Source organism: Stegodyphus dumicola, chromosome 2, assembly GCF_044657685.1.
Source record: "Stegodyphus dumicola isolate Sdum_Otavi_A_Nest chromosome 2, ASM4465768v1".
In the NCBI taxonomy this organism is placed as follows: domain Eukaryota; kingdom Metazoa; phylum Arthropoda; class Arachnida; order Araneae; family Eresidae; genus Stegodyphus; species Stegodyphus dumicola.
In genome coordinates, this window is record NC_140769.1 from 215,295,084 (window position 1) to 215,311,984 (window position 16,901).

The 16,901-nt window shown below is 33.0% G+C and overlaps 1 protein-coding gene across 1 annotated transcript in view; it reads left to right on the forward strand.

The window, feature by feature from the left end:
* LOC118197824 (uncharacterized) overlaps positions 1 to 16,901 on the forward strand; it is a 46,832-nt gene that overhangs the window by 19,331 nt on the left and 10,600 nt on the right. The window contains exon 5 of the mRNA XM_085811740.1: positions 8,850 to 9,033. Coding sequence (XP_085667866.1) covers positions 8,850 to 9,033 — 184 coding nt within the window. The remainder of the gene's footprint in view (positions 1 to 8,849; positions 9,034 to 16,901) is intronic.

The following is a 16,901-nucleotide window of genomic DNA, read 5'->3' on the forward strand; positions in this document are numbered from 1 at the left end:
AATTGTTCTAATTATTTGATTGCAATGCATATTACAGAGATTAAATCACATTAACCATATTATAGTGTTATTCAGTAATGACTTTTTAATTCCCTCTGCTAAATTAACAAAATTTATTACTTATTGACTGAATTTCTAAATTTATGTATATTGTATACTTCTAACCAGCTTAGGACATCTTAATTACAAAATTATGTGAAATTAGTGTTGCAAGAACCTTGAAATAAGCAGTATTGTTTACTAATTCAGAAGACAAACAACAAAAATGAGCGTTATATTTACAAAATTTTCACAGGACTAGTTTCGATGGTTTTACCGAACCATCATCTTCAGCTGCAAACCTGCAAATGAACAAGATAGGAAATAATGTTTAGATAAGATAAGAAAGCCTGGACAAGAATAAGCAAGTGGTGGTGTCATCTGTTGGGTGAAACCAGAACTAAAACATAATTTCTTTAAAGGCCGAAAGCAAATTTGGATTGGAATTAGGATCATTAACTAGAACAGGAAGATTTTTATGAATGTGAAATGCCTTTAGAAAATCCAGTTCTCCAATGGAAGATGTTTTTTGAATAATTTTGGCAGCAGAAAAATTGAAAGTGTGATTTTCGGACCAACAATGTTGCGCAACAGAAGACTTCTGTGTTTCTTTTTTCTAACATATGCCTCATGTTCCTTGACGCAAAATTTTAAGGCTCTCTTAGTTTGGCCAATGTAAATTAAACCACACTGGCAAGGAATCCTATAAATACCCCAGAAATTCATATCCGGAATGGGGTCCTTAAGTATGGAACTCGGAATTTTATTGATGGCAGAATAAACAACCCGAAAGTTAAATTTCTGCAAAATATGTGCAACTTTATAGCTAATTGATGGAAAGAAGGGAATGACAATTTTATAATCTCCTAAAACAAGAGTGTGCCTTTTAGTGTGTTGAGATGAGAATTTTTTAACTGCTTGATTAATAATGTTGGGTGAAAAGCCCCTGCCAATAGCTATTGCTTTTAAATAATTTAGTTCTTCATCAAGGGCTAGTTTGGAGGAGCAAACTTGAAGAGCACGGAAAACATAGGAATAAAATGAAGCTAACTTTTGTTTAGTCGGATGACATGATTTAAAGTGTGGTGGAAGGAAAACCGATGAAGGTTTACGGTAAACCGTATTACTGAAGCTGGATGCGTTACGTGTGACCAGAATGTCGAGAAACGGAAGAGAATTGCAGTCTCAAGTTCAAAAGTGAACTGAATAGCAGGATCAATAGAATTCATTGTTGAAAGAACTTTATTTAAATCCTCTTTATTACCTTCAAACAGGGTAAAAGTATCATCTACGTAGCGAAACCATGCCGGGAAGTTTAAAGTTTCAAACAATTTTGATTCATAATAATGCATGTAGATATCAGCCAGGATGGGACTGAGGGGGCTTCCCATGGCTAATCCCTCAGTTTGCTTGTAATATTTATTTTGGAAAACAATATGTGTTTGTTTCAGTTTGAGTGAGAGAAATTAGCTCATCAATTTCGATGCAAGAGAAATGAAATTCACGAAGTCTGGTTTCTAGACATCTTAATTAAGAAAGAAACCAGACTTCGCGAATTTCATATGAATTTTGGATATGAATTCCTGGGGTATTTATATAGGATTCCTCGCCAGTGTAGTTTAATTTACATTGGCCAAACTAAGAGAGCCTTAAAATTTCGCATCAAGGAACATGAGGCATATGTTGTGTAATTTGAAGAAAAAGGCTAGAGGGCGCTGTTGCTCGCTTAGTTGTAAGAGAATAAAGTTTGTTCATGTTGAAGGCGTCGGCCTAAGAATACAATCTGTATATAGTAATTAAAATATTGTTAAAAACGTAAAAGTGTTAAAATTAGTGAACTCACTGAACCACCATTATCTGATTTGAAAAATGCACATATTATTAGATGGTGCATCGGCGTAAGGAATTAAGGCTTTGTGAAGATTTTAGATGTTCTATCCAAGTGTTTCAATTTCAATGGATATTTCATACTCGAGGGACAATGGAATTCCAAATAAAGGTAGGGAAATCTTAAATTAATTATTTAGTGATTATTTGTAGTACATTAGTAAGTATTTATTATTGCTGTTGTGGGTTTATTTAAATTAAATAAAATGGAAGATAAGTTAGATAGGTTGAAATGTAAACGTTCCACATTGAGATCGTCTGTTACTAGGTTAATTAAAGTGATTGAAGATAAATTAAAAATTGAACGGGAGGAAAATTCGATTAAAGAATTACGGGAATTGTTTGAATTATTAACCGAAAAGAAAAATAATTTGAGAGCGCTTGATGATGAAATACAAGAGTTAATTGATGTTAACTTAATTGAAGAAGATTATAGTATAAGTGAAGAATACAATGACAAATGTATAATTGCTTGTAGTCAAATTAAGCAGTTTCTAGGTGCGGTTACCGCAGTACCGCCAGCGAGGAATCCCCTAAGTTCTGATTTAAACCAGTCTAGTGGTAATGGAATTTTGCATGTAAGTTCCAGTTCTAGTGGGAGTAGTACGCTGAAATTACCAAAATTAATGATTGATAAATTTTGGGGAGACCCCAAACAATGGAATGAATTTTGGAATAGTTTCGAAAATTCGATACATAAAAACGAAACGCTTTCAAAAATACAAAAATTTGTATACTTAAAAACATTTTTAACGGGACAAGCTTCGAATGTTGTGTCAGGTTTTGAGTTAACAGAAAGTAATTATGATAGTTGTGTAGCATTACTAAAGGACAGATATGGTCGAAAAGACCTGATCATTAATTCATTCATGAATAAAATTCTCAATTTAGAAGCCGTTAAAAATTCTGCTAACGTAAAGGCTTTACATAAATTATATGACGAATTAGAAGTTTCGATTTGTAATTTGGAAACTTTAGAAGTAACTTCTGGCTCATGTAGACATTTATTAATTCCAATATTATTAAAATTAATTCCGGACGATTTAGTTTTGGAATTTAATCGGCAAAGAGGATCGAAAGATAAAGTTGAAGTTTCGGAATTAACACAATTTATTAAAACGGAAATAGAAGGGAAGTTTCAAATCTAGTATTAAGCGAAAGGAAAAATCATGTGCCTCTGCGAGTCGATCAATCAAAATATGAAACTAGAAAATATGTAAAAAATACACCCACGGCTGCATTTCATACTGCAGTTAACCGAAAATGCATCTTTTGTGATAATTTGCATGAGTCATTTAAATGCGAAGTGAATGTTTCTGATAAATTAAAGAAACTAAGATCCGAAAACCGCTGCTTTTCTTGTTTTAAAAAATTCCATACATCAGAAAGGTGCAGAAATAAAACTAAATGTAATAAATGTGGCGGTATGTATCACAATGAATCGATTTGTACTAATAAATCCCTTGTAAACAAAAAGTCAGAACAAGGTTATTCCAAAAATGAAACTGAATCTCTGACTTTGAATTCTGAGGAAAAAAATAAAGTTCAAAACTTAAAATTGATTGCTTCTGTTCCTCAAGGTGATAATAATAATGACTGTAATGCCAGGGAAATATTATTACAAACTTGTACAGTTTATGCTTGTTCTAAGTATAAATCAAAATTAATTAGATTAATTCTTGATCAAGGCAGTCACAGATCCTTTATAACGAAAAAATTGGCCGACCATTTAAAACTTACTCCAATCTGTTATGAAAGACTTTCTGTTTATTCATTTGGTGCGACGAAAGCAATGAATCATTCCTATCCGGTTGTTGAAATCGAAATTCAGAATTGGAAACAAAATAATAAAATAAAAATTGAATGTTTGATCTTCGATGTTATTTCCTCGGCGCCCATCAGTGTGCCTAGTAAACAAATTGCAGACTTCATGGAGCATATGGGGTTGCAGATCGCCGATTGCGCAAGAAAAAATAACATAGATGTTGAGATATTAATTGGGGGGATGAATTCTCGAATGTAGTTTATTCTGAAAGAATTAAAATATCTGAAGGGTTGTACGCAGTCAGTTCTGTGTTTGGTTGGGTTGCCGCAGGAATCGAGAAAAATAAAACAAGCAAAAATTGTTCTGAAAATTTAGCGGTAATGACAAACACTGTTGTGTTGAAAGATTTAAGAGGTTTTGGGAATTAGAACATATGGGAAGTAATGATTCTGATGATTATTCCGATATTGACTGCAAAATAGTAGACCAGTTTGAAAGAAATTTGCAGTTTAAAAACTATAGATATGAGGCAAATTTAATTTGGAAATACAGTCCGAATAATCTAGGAAATAATTTTGAGGTAGCTAAGAAACGATTCACAAACCTTCACAATAAACTAAGTAAAACTCCGGAGATTTTTCAGGAATATAAAAATATAATTGAGAACCAGATATTAGAAGGAATTGTGGAGGAATGTCCGAATAATGATACAAATTTGGGATATTTTATGCCTCACTGAGCAGTGATACGACCTAGTGAAACTACTAAGGTAAAAATTGTGTACGATGCTAGCTCAAGGACAGAGGACACGAATTTGTTAAATGACTGCCTTGAATCGGGACCTAATCTAAATCCAAATATACTAGACATTATGTTAAATTTTCGTAAGTTAAAGATAGCGTTTTGTGGAGACGTTGAAAAAGCTTTTTTGATGATAGGAATTGCTGAAGGTGATAGAAAATTTCTAAAATTTCTTTGGTTTAATGAAAATAATGACTCCTTTAAGATTATGCAAATGTGTCGCGTATCTTTCGGTTTGACTATATCTCCTTTCATTTTGGCCGCCACTATAAAATATCACATTCGGAAATATAAAGATAAAATGCCAGACAGTTTCCAAATGTTAAATTCTTCTGTCTATGTCGATGACCTATATTTTGGAGCAGGAACGGTTGAAGATGCATATCGGTTATCTGTAGATGCGGTTAACATATTTAAGGATGCTGGGATGAATTTCAGAAAATTAAGAACTAATTCTAAAGCATTAAATGATTTATGGGTCTCAAATGGGATTAAGGAATCAGATAACAAATTAACTGGTGAATCGAATTTCTTAGGCATGATTTGGAATTCCATTGAAGACAATATAAAGTTAAATTTAAAAAATTTAATTGACTTTTCCACTGGAAACAATTTTGCTACAAAAAGGAAACTTTTGCAAAGTATCGCCCAAATATACGATCCATTTGGATTTATTGCACCCTTTGTTATTCGGGCAAAAATTATTATGCAAGAAATCTGGTGTTCCGGTTCTGACTGGGATGAGATCCTTCCTGCAGAGATTAAGGACAAATTCAACATTTGGCAGGAGGAACTTAATGATTTAACTGAAATATTGATACAGCGAAATTTCTTTGATGACGATCCGATGAATATAAGCCTTCACCTATTTTCGGACGCTATTCCTAAAGCATAAGGGGCTATCGCATATTTCAGATATTGTACGAGTGATTCTAAAATTAAAACTTCCTTTATCATGTCAAAATGCAGGGTTGCACCTTTAAGATCAATCACGCTTCCTCATTTAGAGTTAATGGGAGCACTCGTGGCTGCTCGAATGTATAAATATTTGAAAAAATTGTTTGGTGATTTAATTGAGGATGTTTATTTTTGGAGTGATTCCGAAATCGCCATTACTTGGATTAAAGGTTCGCCAAATAATTGGAAACCATTTATCACCAATCGTGTTACAGAAATACAGGATATCGCTCCACTTCCTCCAGACAGAATCCAAGAGTCGCCTCCATTTGCTGTGACCGGGTTGGACTTCGCCGGTCCAGTTTTTACGAAAGACAGGCAAGGTAAAGTTTACATGCTGCTGTTAACGTGTGCGGTCACTCGTGTCTTACATATAGAGATAGTAACTGATCTCAGCACTGAAAGTTTTTTGCTAGCTTTCCGAAGATTTTTAGCTCGCCGAGGACTGTGTACCCCGATAATGCCAAGACTTTTAAAAGAGCTGACAAAGAACTAAAACATATTTTCAAAACTTTGAGTGACTCATCTGTGAAAGAATTATTTTCTGCTAGAGGCATAAATTGGAAATTTATTATTGAGAGGGGTCCATGGTGGGGAGGGTTTTGGGAGCGTATGGTACGAACCATAAAATTCAGCTTGCGAAAAATTATTGGTTGATCATCCCTTACTGTGAAAGAGCTTGAAACAGTGCTCATTGAAATCGAGGCAATGATTAATTGTAGACCAATTACCTACGTGTTTACCGATCCCAGTGAACCTTCTCCACTAACACCCTCTCATTTTCTGGTTGGTAGACGATTGCTATCTCTGCCTGCTAATAAAATAACTTCAAATAATTTGATTGGATCAAGAAATTCAATTATTAAACGATAAAAATACCATCAAGATATTTTAAATTATTTTTGGAAGCATTAGAGATCAGAGTATCTTTTTAATCTGAGATCTGCCAATATTTGTCCTCCACACTCTAACGCATCTCAGTTTAAAATCAACGATATTGTCTTGATTCATGACGACAAACATCCCAGAAATCTCTGGACAGTAGGTAAAATTTTGGAATTAATGCCAGGCAGAGATGGTAAAATAAGATCTTGCATAATTAAAACACCTACTGGTACCTTAAAAAGGCCTATACAATTGTTATATAATATGGAACTTAACTAATGTTTGTATTTTGTATTTTTAGGTTTGATTTTCCTGACCTTGCTGATAGGTATCATTTAATGTTTTGTAAAATTTTATGTGCTTATAATTATGTATGCATGTTTGTTATATTTAACCATTTCTCCAGGATTTATTGTCGAAATATTAATTGAATATTCTAGGATTTATTATTGAAAGATGAACTCTCCACCGAGTTCAGGTGGGGAGTGTTGTGTAATTTGAAGGAAAAGGCTAGAGGGCGCTGTTGCTCGCTTAGTTGTAAGAGAATAAAGTTTGTTCATGTTGAAGGCGTCGGCCTAAGAATACGATCTGTATATAGTAATTAAAATATTGTTAAAAACGTAAAAGTGTTAAAATTAGTGAACTCACTGAACCACCATTATCTGATTTGAAAAATGCACATATTATTATAGCATATGTTAGAAAAAAGGAAACACAGAAGTCTTCTGTTGCGCAACATTGTTGATCCGAAAATCACACTTTCAATTTTTCTGCTGCCAAAATTATTCAAAAAACATCTTCCATTGGAGAACTGGATTTTCTAGAGACATTTCACATTTATAAAAATCTTTCTGTTCTAGTTAACGATTCTAATTCCAATCCAAATTTGCCTTCGGCCTTTAAAGAAATTATGTTTTAGTTCTGGTTTCACCAACAGATGGCACCACTTGCTTATTCTTGTCCAGGCTTTCTTATCTTATCTAATCATTTTTTCCTATCTTGTTCATTTGCGGTTTTGCAGCTGAGGATGGTGGTTCGATAAAACCATCGAAACTAGTCCTGTGAAAATTTTGTAAATATAATGCTGATTTTTGTTGTTTGTCGTCTGAATTAGTATTTATTCGGCGTGTTATTGTGTCTTAATTCAGTATTGTTTATTACAAGACATTCCTGAAAATATACTAAACATAGCATATTGCAGCTTGTAGACTTAAATTAGCTGTTAAGGTACAACTGTAGATAAATGTTTAGTGAAAGTATATCTACTTTTTCTTCATTAAAAATCTGGGCACTTTATGATTATCTGCACTGCCATCCAAACAGTTGTGAACTCTTGGTGGCTTGAGAGAGTATTCACAAACTCGTTGGTGACTAAATTTTTATTAGATTTTCAAAATGGCAGCCTGATAAGAATTCCATACAGGAGCAATCAATGAATAAAAATTTAAAAAGCAGGAAACATCTATTATAAAACACTTACCTTTTTCAAGAAATCGTTTCGTTCTTGTGCTGCCATTCTTTTCATGTGCACACCAATCTGTTTTAATGTAAACAAAAGTCAGAAAATTACACAAAACTCAGCATCGTTCAGTTTAGCATTAGGCACTGGCCTCAACATACAATAGCTATGTGCATACCTGAGTTCTCACATAAATACTTTTTGGTGACATTGTGGGTTACCACAGAGCTATTTTGGCAACATGTTGCTTTGCCTCAGGAATACTTTTTTATGACTTCTCGGCAAGGGGGGTGTAGATAATCAGAGAGTACTAAAACCTCTATCATACTTTTTCCCATTAAAAAAATGAATACTTATCAGTTATCGTAGCAGTCTTTTTTTTTTTTTTTTTTTTTTTTTTCTTTTGATGGTAAAATGTTACCAGTGACAATTTTGGTAACTATATCTGTTTCCTATATATATACTTTTTTGGAGGGAGGTGAATGTATGTATGTGTGTATTTAATTATGGCAAAGCACACTAGGGCTATCTGCCTAAGGGGAGGGATGCCTTTGTGGAGGACTTTCTAAGGGAAACTGGCTCGTATATACGTTACACATGGGAAAAACCACGAAAACACCCATGCAGCCAGCCCGTTCGCGAGATTCGAACCTCGGATCGAACTACCAGTGTTCAGTGACTTTACCGCTCAGCCGCTGGTGGGCCGAATGTATGTATGTCTGTATAAATTACATTGGATGGCTACAATCATTTGCATCTTTTCTTTTGGTCTATCAGTGCATCAGTTTCACTTACATCAGTTTCACTTTAGCAGCTAAAGATTTAAATGATAAGTAAGTGTAGCTTATGGAATTTACTGCAGATAGAAACCAAATTTTTGAACTGTTTTGGTGGGGTTACCAAAATATCAGTGAAGAAATCGTGAAAAAAATTTTTCCTCTGAAAATGGGAGTTGGGATAATAAATTAATATTGAACTCTTTTGTGTTAACATATTTTTTGCTACAATTGCACAGTTCATTTTAAATTGTAACCATAGCTATTCCTTTCTTTACAGTTAGAATTAGCATCTGAACTGAAAATGCCTCTTATGATTTATGAAAAGGAAGCCAACAGTGATGTAATCCAGATTTTAAGAAATAATATCACCAAGCTTCCTCAAATTGTGGTACATTCTTTTTCGGGTAAAACAGATGAACTGCAGGCATATCTGTCTCTAGATTGTTATATATGTCTGACTGGTAAGTTAATTGCACTTATTATATTTTCAAAAGCTTACATGATTGTTATGTTATTATTATTTTGATAAAGAGATTGAAACATGCCAAAAGAAGATCAGAAAGTATTGAAACTAATTTTTCACTAGAGGTTTAAAAGATAAATTAATTCTGATGAACTATTTATTTGCATTGTAAAATTTTGTTGTATGTTTAAATGCTAGTAAAATTCTTCAGCTTTTTTTTTTTTTTTTTTTTTTTTTTTTGTGTGTGTGTGTGTGTGTGTGTGTGTGTTGTAATAATCAAATAATCAGAAATAATTATTACCTCAGAGTCTTCAATGAGGATTATTTTCATATTTAATAAAATCACAACCAGTTTATGTATTTTTTTAATTGACAATAAGATTCTTCATTTACTTTCAATATTCTAAAAATATATTCAATAGCACACTTTCAGTATTATAAAAGTGTGCAATTGAATACAGCATCAGAATGATCATTTAAAAAGTCATTTTGTCTGGACTTCTTAACAACATTTTGCAACAAATGTTATATTATGAGTGTAATAACCAAAATAGTTTTCTATATGAACTCTAACATCTTATCGTAAATCGACTGCAGACTTTACTTTTTTTGCGTGCTCGAATATCTATTATGTTAAAAGTAAAATCTGATGGTCTAAAGATTTTGATCAAGCTCTTTTAGTGATATATATAATGCAAGATTCGTTATAAATGTCTTCTCTTTGATTGTTCTCAAACAAATATCTCAATGTTTTTTGTGCAATTTTGTGTTTAGGAAAGTTCAAAAACAGTTTTCTGTGCTTTAATGTTAAATTCTTTTTAGTTGAATTTTAATATCTTGCTACTTTAACGTGTACTTTCTATTTATCTGAACCTCCCGTTAAAAAGTTGCAAACATTTTGGTGAAGAGAAATATTTGCTTGCGTATCCATCTCTATTTCAACAATGCATCCATTGTTGCATAATTCTTTTTTTTTTAATAGAAAGTTTGCACACTTCTTGGAGGTAATTATACCACTCTATTGTTTTGTTTTATTAAAATTCCTTGCTCTTCTTCGTAGAATTTCACTGATGTATATAGTAATATGCTTCAATAAATAAAATGAACAATCATTGTAAATGAGATATGGTTATGTAAATGTTTTTTTCTTAAATGTATTTTGCCGATTGGCAACAACAGTTTTTTTTTTTTTTTTAGAACATTTATGTTTGACGGCAATGTTTCTGAATAAAGCGAGTATCTAACAATTAATGTTTGACGGAAATGTTTTTGAATAAGGGAAATAATTACTAACATTTCAGAAGTGGGATTATCTAGAATTATTACCTAGGATTTAACAATACATTGCCTTAATGTACGTTAAGCTAAACTGAATGCGCAAGCTCGCCAAAACTGAAGGTAGAAAGGTACATGCATTTATAAACTGTTTATGTTATGTTTAAGTATTAAACAGAAAGAACTTAAGTATAATTATTGTATTATTATTTGGAAATTGAAGTCTAAGATGGCTTATTTGGCAAGGGGCCAGAAATGTGACTTAAAAGAACTTGCTTTAAAACTTGATGCAGATGTCCCTTCTGGTATTAAAATTGTAGACTTAAGGGATATGATTATGAATAGTAAGAACTATAATGAAGACTTTACTAAACAAAAGATAGATAGATTTATAAATGATCGTTTAGACAGGGAAAAGTTAGAAATTTTAGAAAAAAAAAAGGCTATAAAAGATAGGCAAAGAACATTTGAACTTGAAAGACAGAAAATAGAAGCGGAAATCAGAAGTAGTAATGTAAATGATTCTGTTCCTTCTAATGTTAGTAGAAGTAATATTTGTGATATGAGTAAATTAATGCATATGTATGATTGTCTTATTTGAGAGATAGACACGACATATTGGGTTAGAACAAAATTGGGTTTCTCAGCTGTTGGTTCTATTGTCTTATGAAAGAACTCAATTACTTGCCCGTGAATCAGAAGAAAACACTAACGACTATAAGCGTGTTAAATAACTGCTATTCAGAAAATTTAAGTTAAGCCCTGAACAGTTTCGGCAAAAGTCCGTTGATCATATTAAAACATTACGTAATACGTGAAGAGATTTCATGTTTGAATTAAAAAAATGTTTTGAAGAGTGGCTTGCTGGATTAAATGTAACAGATTTTGACTCTTTAAAACAGCTTATTATTACGGATCAGTTAAAGAAAATAGGGTCCCTGCTGCTATACGAGATCATTTCGTTGATGATCGGTCTAAATTCATTAATCCTGAAGAGGTGGCTGAAAAACTAGTTGAATATGAAAATATTCGGGCAGGAATAAAAGTACTTCAAGTAGAAAATAAAACTTTTAAGCATAATCCTAAGCCTAAATTTGGTTCTAAATTTTATGAAGGATCCTATAATCAGTATTCAAGACTCAGAAATGTTAATGATTTTATGCAGACAGATGGTAATTTCAAAGTGGGTTTTAAAAACAGTTTTGATAATAAATATAATTTGAGAGATAAATTTTTTAAAATAGACGATAGGAAAAGGGAATATAATTCTGGTATTCACAATGAAAAGGTTGAGCCGAAATGCTTTAATTATAATGATTATGGACATGTAGCGACGGATTATCCTCAACCTAAAAAAAAATTATTTGCAGGAAATGTAATGAAAAGGGTCATACTTTTAAAAAGTGTACGTCTAAGAGTTCAGACTTGAAATTTATCCGTGAACCAGAATTTAGATGTTTCACCAACTGTGTATTTAAAGTATGCTCGCATCAATAATGGAGAAGAAATTACTGCAATCATAGATGCAGGTTCTAGTTCGTGTCTATTGAAACAGTCTCTGGCTGGGAAACTGGATCTTACTATAAAACCTGATGTGGAGGAATTGTTTGGCTTTGGAATCCAGAGTAAACCAGCCACTAGAACATTGGGAAAAGTAACTTTTAATTTAGAGATTGATAATGTGGAATGAAAGGACATTACAGTTCTAATTGGAGATGAAACACAACCATGTGACTTATTAGTTGGTCGAACATGGATTGATTTACCACATATTGCATATACCAAGATAGGTAATACCTTGCACATATGCTATGCTAATGATTGTCCATTTTCACAGTTGCAAAATGATATTAACACTCCACGAATTAAACTGAAGGCTTCCTAAGAAATTGAAATCGAAGGTAATACAGTTAATTTCATGAAAGATAAGACTGAAGATGCTACTCAAGAAGATTGTGCTAAAGAAAAAGAAGATGCTAAAGATGAATCTAGAGAGAAAGAAAAGGATAAGGAAGAGAAGAAAGAACCCCCCCCCCAAAAAAAAAAAAAAAAACTAAAGAACCTAAGTCTATTGGGCCAGTTATTTGTTATATTTGTCCAGGGTTATTATTATAAGCTTTGTCACAAGTTCTTTAAAGATGCTACAGTCGCTAAGTCAAAACATTGTCATTGCATAATGCATAGGAAGAATTTAAGAAAGCAATGGCTGAAGCTATTGAACAAGAAGAAGAAAGACAGAAACTTGCTGAAGAACAGGACAAACAAGATATGGAGGCTGCTGAAGCTGCAGAACTTGCTGCTGAGATAACTGCAGTTGAACTTGCTGCTAAAGAAGCTATAAAAAAGGAACTAGCTGCTAAGAAAGCAAGTCAAAGGATCAGGATGTGGAAATGAAAGATATATCCGATTCTTCCAAAGATAAAGGGAGGAGAGATGGTAATGCAGATGAAGATGGTATTGAAAATGGCCTAAAAGATGATGGGAAAAATGATGATGAAAGTGAAGAAACAAAAGAATCTGATGATAAAAGTAAGGAAGAGGAAGCTGGTAAAGAAGAACCTACTGAGGAAGAGCCAAAAGAAACTTTATAATTGAAAACAACTTGGAAGTTTTTTTAACGCTAATGATAGATGAGCAAATTTTTATGATTCAGCATTCAGATCCAGAATTACACAAATTAATAGACATTTTAAAGAAAAAGATAAATGATAAAACGAATGCAGAGAAATATGTAACTGAAAATTATGTCTTGAAGAATAATTGATTGTTTCATAAAGTAAAAGATCAGGAAAAGGAGAAATTGTTATATGTCATACCTAAGTTGATAAGAAAAGGTATTGTAGTAAAATTTCACAATCTTTTGGGACATTTTTCAGCAGATAGAACTGTTGCCAAAATCAAGGAGTCATACTGGTTTAAAGGAATGAAACAATATGTTATGCATCACATTTCGATGTGTTTCGAATGCCTAGTAAATAAAGTGCCTAGTGGTAAGAAACAAGGAGTACTGCATCCATTTAGACCAGGTAGAAGACCTTTTGCAATCATTCATATAGATCATTTAGAACCATTCGTAAAAAGTTCAAGAGGAAATACAGAAATATTTGTAATAATTGATAATTTTACAATATTTACACGCTTATATCCTATGCAAAGTACTGCAACCAAGTATGTGTTAGTGGCATTGAAGAGTTTTATAGATGATTTTGGTTTACCAGAAAAAATTATCAGCGATAGAGGAACATGTTTCACAGCGAAGGAATTTCAAGAGTATTGTCAAAATAATGGAATCAGTCATACGCTCAATTTAACTCAACATCCGAGTGGTAATGGAATGGTGGAAAGAGCAACTCAAACAATTTTGGCTACGATTAAAATGAGTATGGAAAATCCAAATCAGAGGGACTGAGACAAAAAGATTAAGGAGTGCGAAAGAAATCTAAACAATATGATAAACAAGACTACAAGTAAAACTCCTTTCGAAATGCTTCACGGTTATTCACCAAAATTTAACAACGGATTGATGAGAATGATTAGAGATGAAGAGGCAAATGAATGGAAGAATCCAGTAATCTTACAGAATGAAGCTAGAAAGAGAATTGAAGATATGGAGATGAAAATGAAAGCAAATTATGACAAAAAGAAAAGCAAATTTTTAACATTCGAACAAGGAGAAATAGTAGTTATGAGAAGAGTACCTAAATCAACTGGAGAATAAACCAAAACACAACAAAAATATCGAGGACCTTTAGTAGTTACAGAAGTTTTACCAAGTGATACCTATAGAGTAACTCAATGAGACGAGAAGGTGAAAGGGTGTTTCTTTAGTACAACAGCTCATGTGAGCCAATTAAAGTCATGGCAGTGTCAAGCTGAATCAGAGGAGGACGATGATAATGGTGATGACATTAGTGTTGCTGAGGGGTTATGATAACAACACGCCACATATTACTAAAACTAGGACACGGAAAAAGAATAGAAAATGACGGTGAATCTATATGACAGTTAACCCCTTAACTGCCGTGGGCATATATATACGCCTTGCTCAGCCGATGTGTTAACTGCCCTGGGCGTATGTATATATGCTCTTCCAAAATACTATCATTTGCTTTGTGCTGTGTAAACCATAATTTAAAGTTTGTATTTGAATAAATATTTTGCATATAAAAACTGTGCTTAATTTAAAGTTTTATGCAAGAAAATTTGAGTGCAGTTGTTTAAATTTATTATGTGCCCCCGTTTTCATAAAGCACCAAGAAAACACTGTCAAAATTGAAAGAAATTTTTATGTACGTGAATGCAGTATTGATATAAGTAAATGATTACAAAATAAAAGCAAAAGAATCATTATCATAGGGAAAATTACAAATGATCAGAGATTCTAATATTAAGTTGGGAATAAGTACTTTAGTCTAAATATACAATGTGATACAGACAGGTACCGAGGCATACGGGGTCTTGTATGGTTTTTTGCGTCATCTCATTCCGTAGTTGCTGTAAGCATGCTTCTAGTTCAACCAAGCTCCAAAGCTGTCTGACTTGCCATCCCAAATGATTGCAGATGTGATCGTGACATCCACAGGCACTGAAGCATACAGGTCCCATATGGTGTCCTGAATCATCTTATTCCATAATAATTGCTGTATGCATGATTCTACTTTAAGTGAACTCCAAAGCTGTTAAGACTTGCCATACCAAGTGATCCCATACATGATCAAATGATGAAATATCTAGTGGTCAGGTACAATCTTTAATGATTTGGAGCACTTATCTGTTTATAGTACTGAATGCATTGGAATAATTAAAGGGAGTGTAAATTCACAAAACCATAAACAGATCTTTCAAAAACATTTCTTTACACAGCTTAATACATGGTTTCCTGTAAGAGATGCTATTTTTCAACAAGACAGTGAGTGGCCCATGCCATACATTCAGGATCCTGAAAAATTATTTTGCCTTTAAAGAGCTTCAAATGCTAGCTTGGCTTGGAAATAGTCCTGATATTAACTCCATTGAAGAACTGTTGGAAATATATTAAATGTAGTTAATGTATAATAAATCACTCTTAACCCGTTCAGGACCAACGTCGCGTATACTCGACGCAACGATTCCACTCCTACCAGCCCAGCGTCCTGGATACGTGACGCAACGATTCTGCTCCTACGAGCCCAGCGTCCTGGATACGCGACATTAAAACGGAATGATTTATTTGAATTTTTAAAAGCCAGTAAATGGAGCTAAGTGGTAATTGTTTTCACATGGTTTGATTCATATGGTATTTGACCTTCATGTACTGGTTGGTATTAGTTTCTGTTTTGTGCTTCTGGTTTTGAGAGATTTATTGAAATAAACAAACTAGAAATCACGGCTCTTTATAAGTGCGACTGTGAATTAAAGGGGCACTTTTTGTTTATTTCGTTAGGATTTTTTGTTTGTTTGTTTTTCTATATTTTTTTAAACTTAACATTATTTTTCTTGGTTAATTAAAAAGTCACATTACAAGATTATTACAAAAGGGGAAAGATTATCAGCTTTCTCGACACGTAATGCGTCTTGGTTGCATTTTTCAGGAAAGAGGTCATTATATATAATGCCTCGAATGGTCATTATGTGTAATGACACAGGCGTTATATTTCGGTGTATAATATATTTGCTTTACATATAATGTATATATTGGACGTGATCAGTAACGGATATCCCATCAGTGGGGGGTCTTTCCTTGACCATTTTCTGGTCATCGTGGACGCTGTTTTCGATTTAGAAAAACAGGAAGTTATCAAATATAAACCTGATGTCACACAGAGTTTGAGGATGAAATATTTCTGAGTGGAAGTTTTGGGACAGGTGTCGGGGTTATATTCAATTTCATTCCGTTAGCCATGGCTAAGAGACCTTACTTAAAAACTTTAAAATTTGTCCAAAATCACTGGACACTATACCTTTCCGTCTAACTGGAAGACAGTTTCGAAAAATTTACGTTGACGGAAAAGTAATAAAGGTAGGAGATGTGTTGTGTGCGCTAAAACCAAGGAAAAGCGAAAGCAAAAAACATATTTTGAGTGTGAAATATGCAATGTAGGACTGTGTGTCGATCCTTGTTTTGAGTTATTTCACACACAGCAGAATTTTTAAATTGGAATTTAATTACCTACAGGTAATTCTTGTTTAGTTTTTTTATTTAATTTCGTATTTGTAATTTTTTTTCATGTTAATAGCATTTATTTCTTAGTGTATAATTATGATTTTAGTATTTTGCCTGTTTAATTTATTTCTATTAATGTGATATTCTTTACATTAATACACATTAAAAACAAGTACATTAAATACACAACTTCAAAAATTGAAGTCATAATATCAAAATACTGATTTTGTACGATTTTTTTTTTTTTTTTTACTTAAGCTTAACTGCTGAAAATGTGCAGGCCGGTGGTGACGATTCATTTCAGCGGATCTGGTCCCGTGACTGCGCTTTGTTCTTCTGGCGCTGGTCCTTGAGGGGTTAATCATAGCTGTATTTACTTTAGTAGGAAGATTTTCAGAAAACATTAATAATTTTCATAAGACTGTACATAAGTTCATAGGGAAAGTATC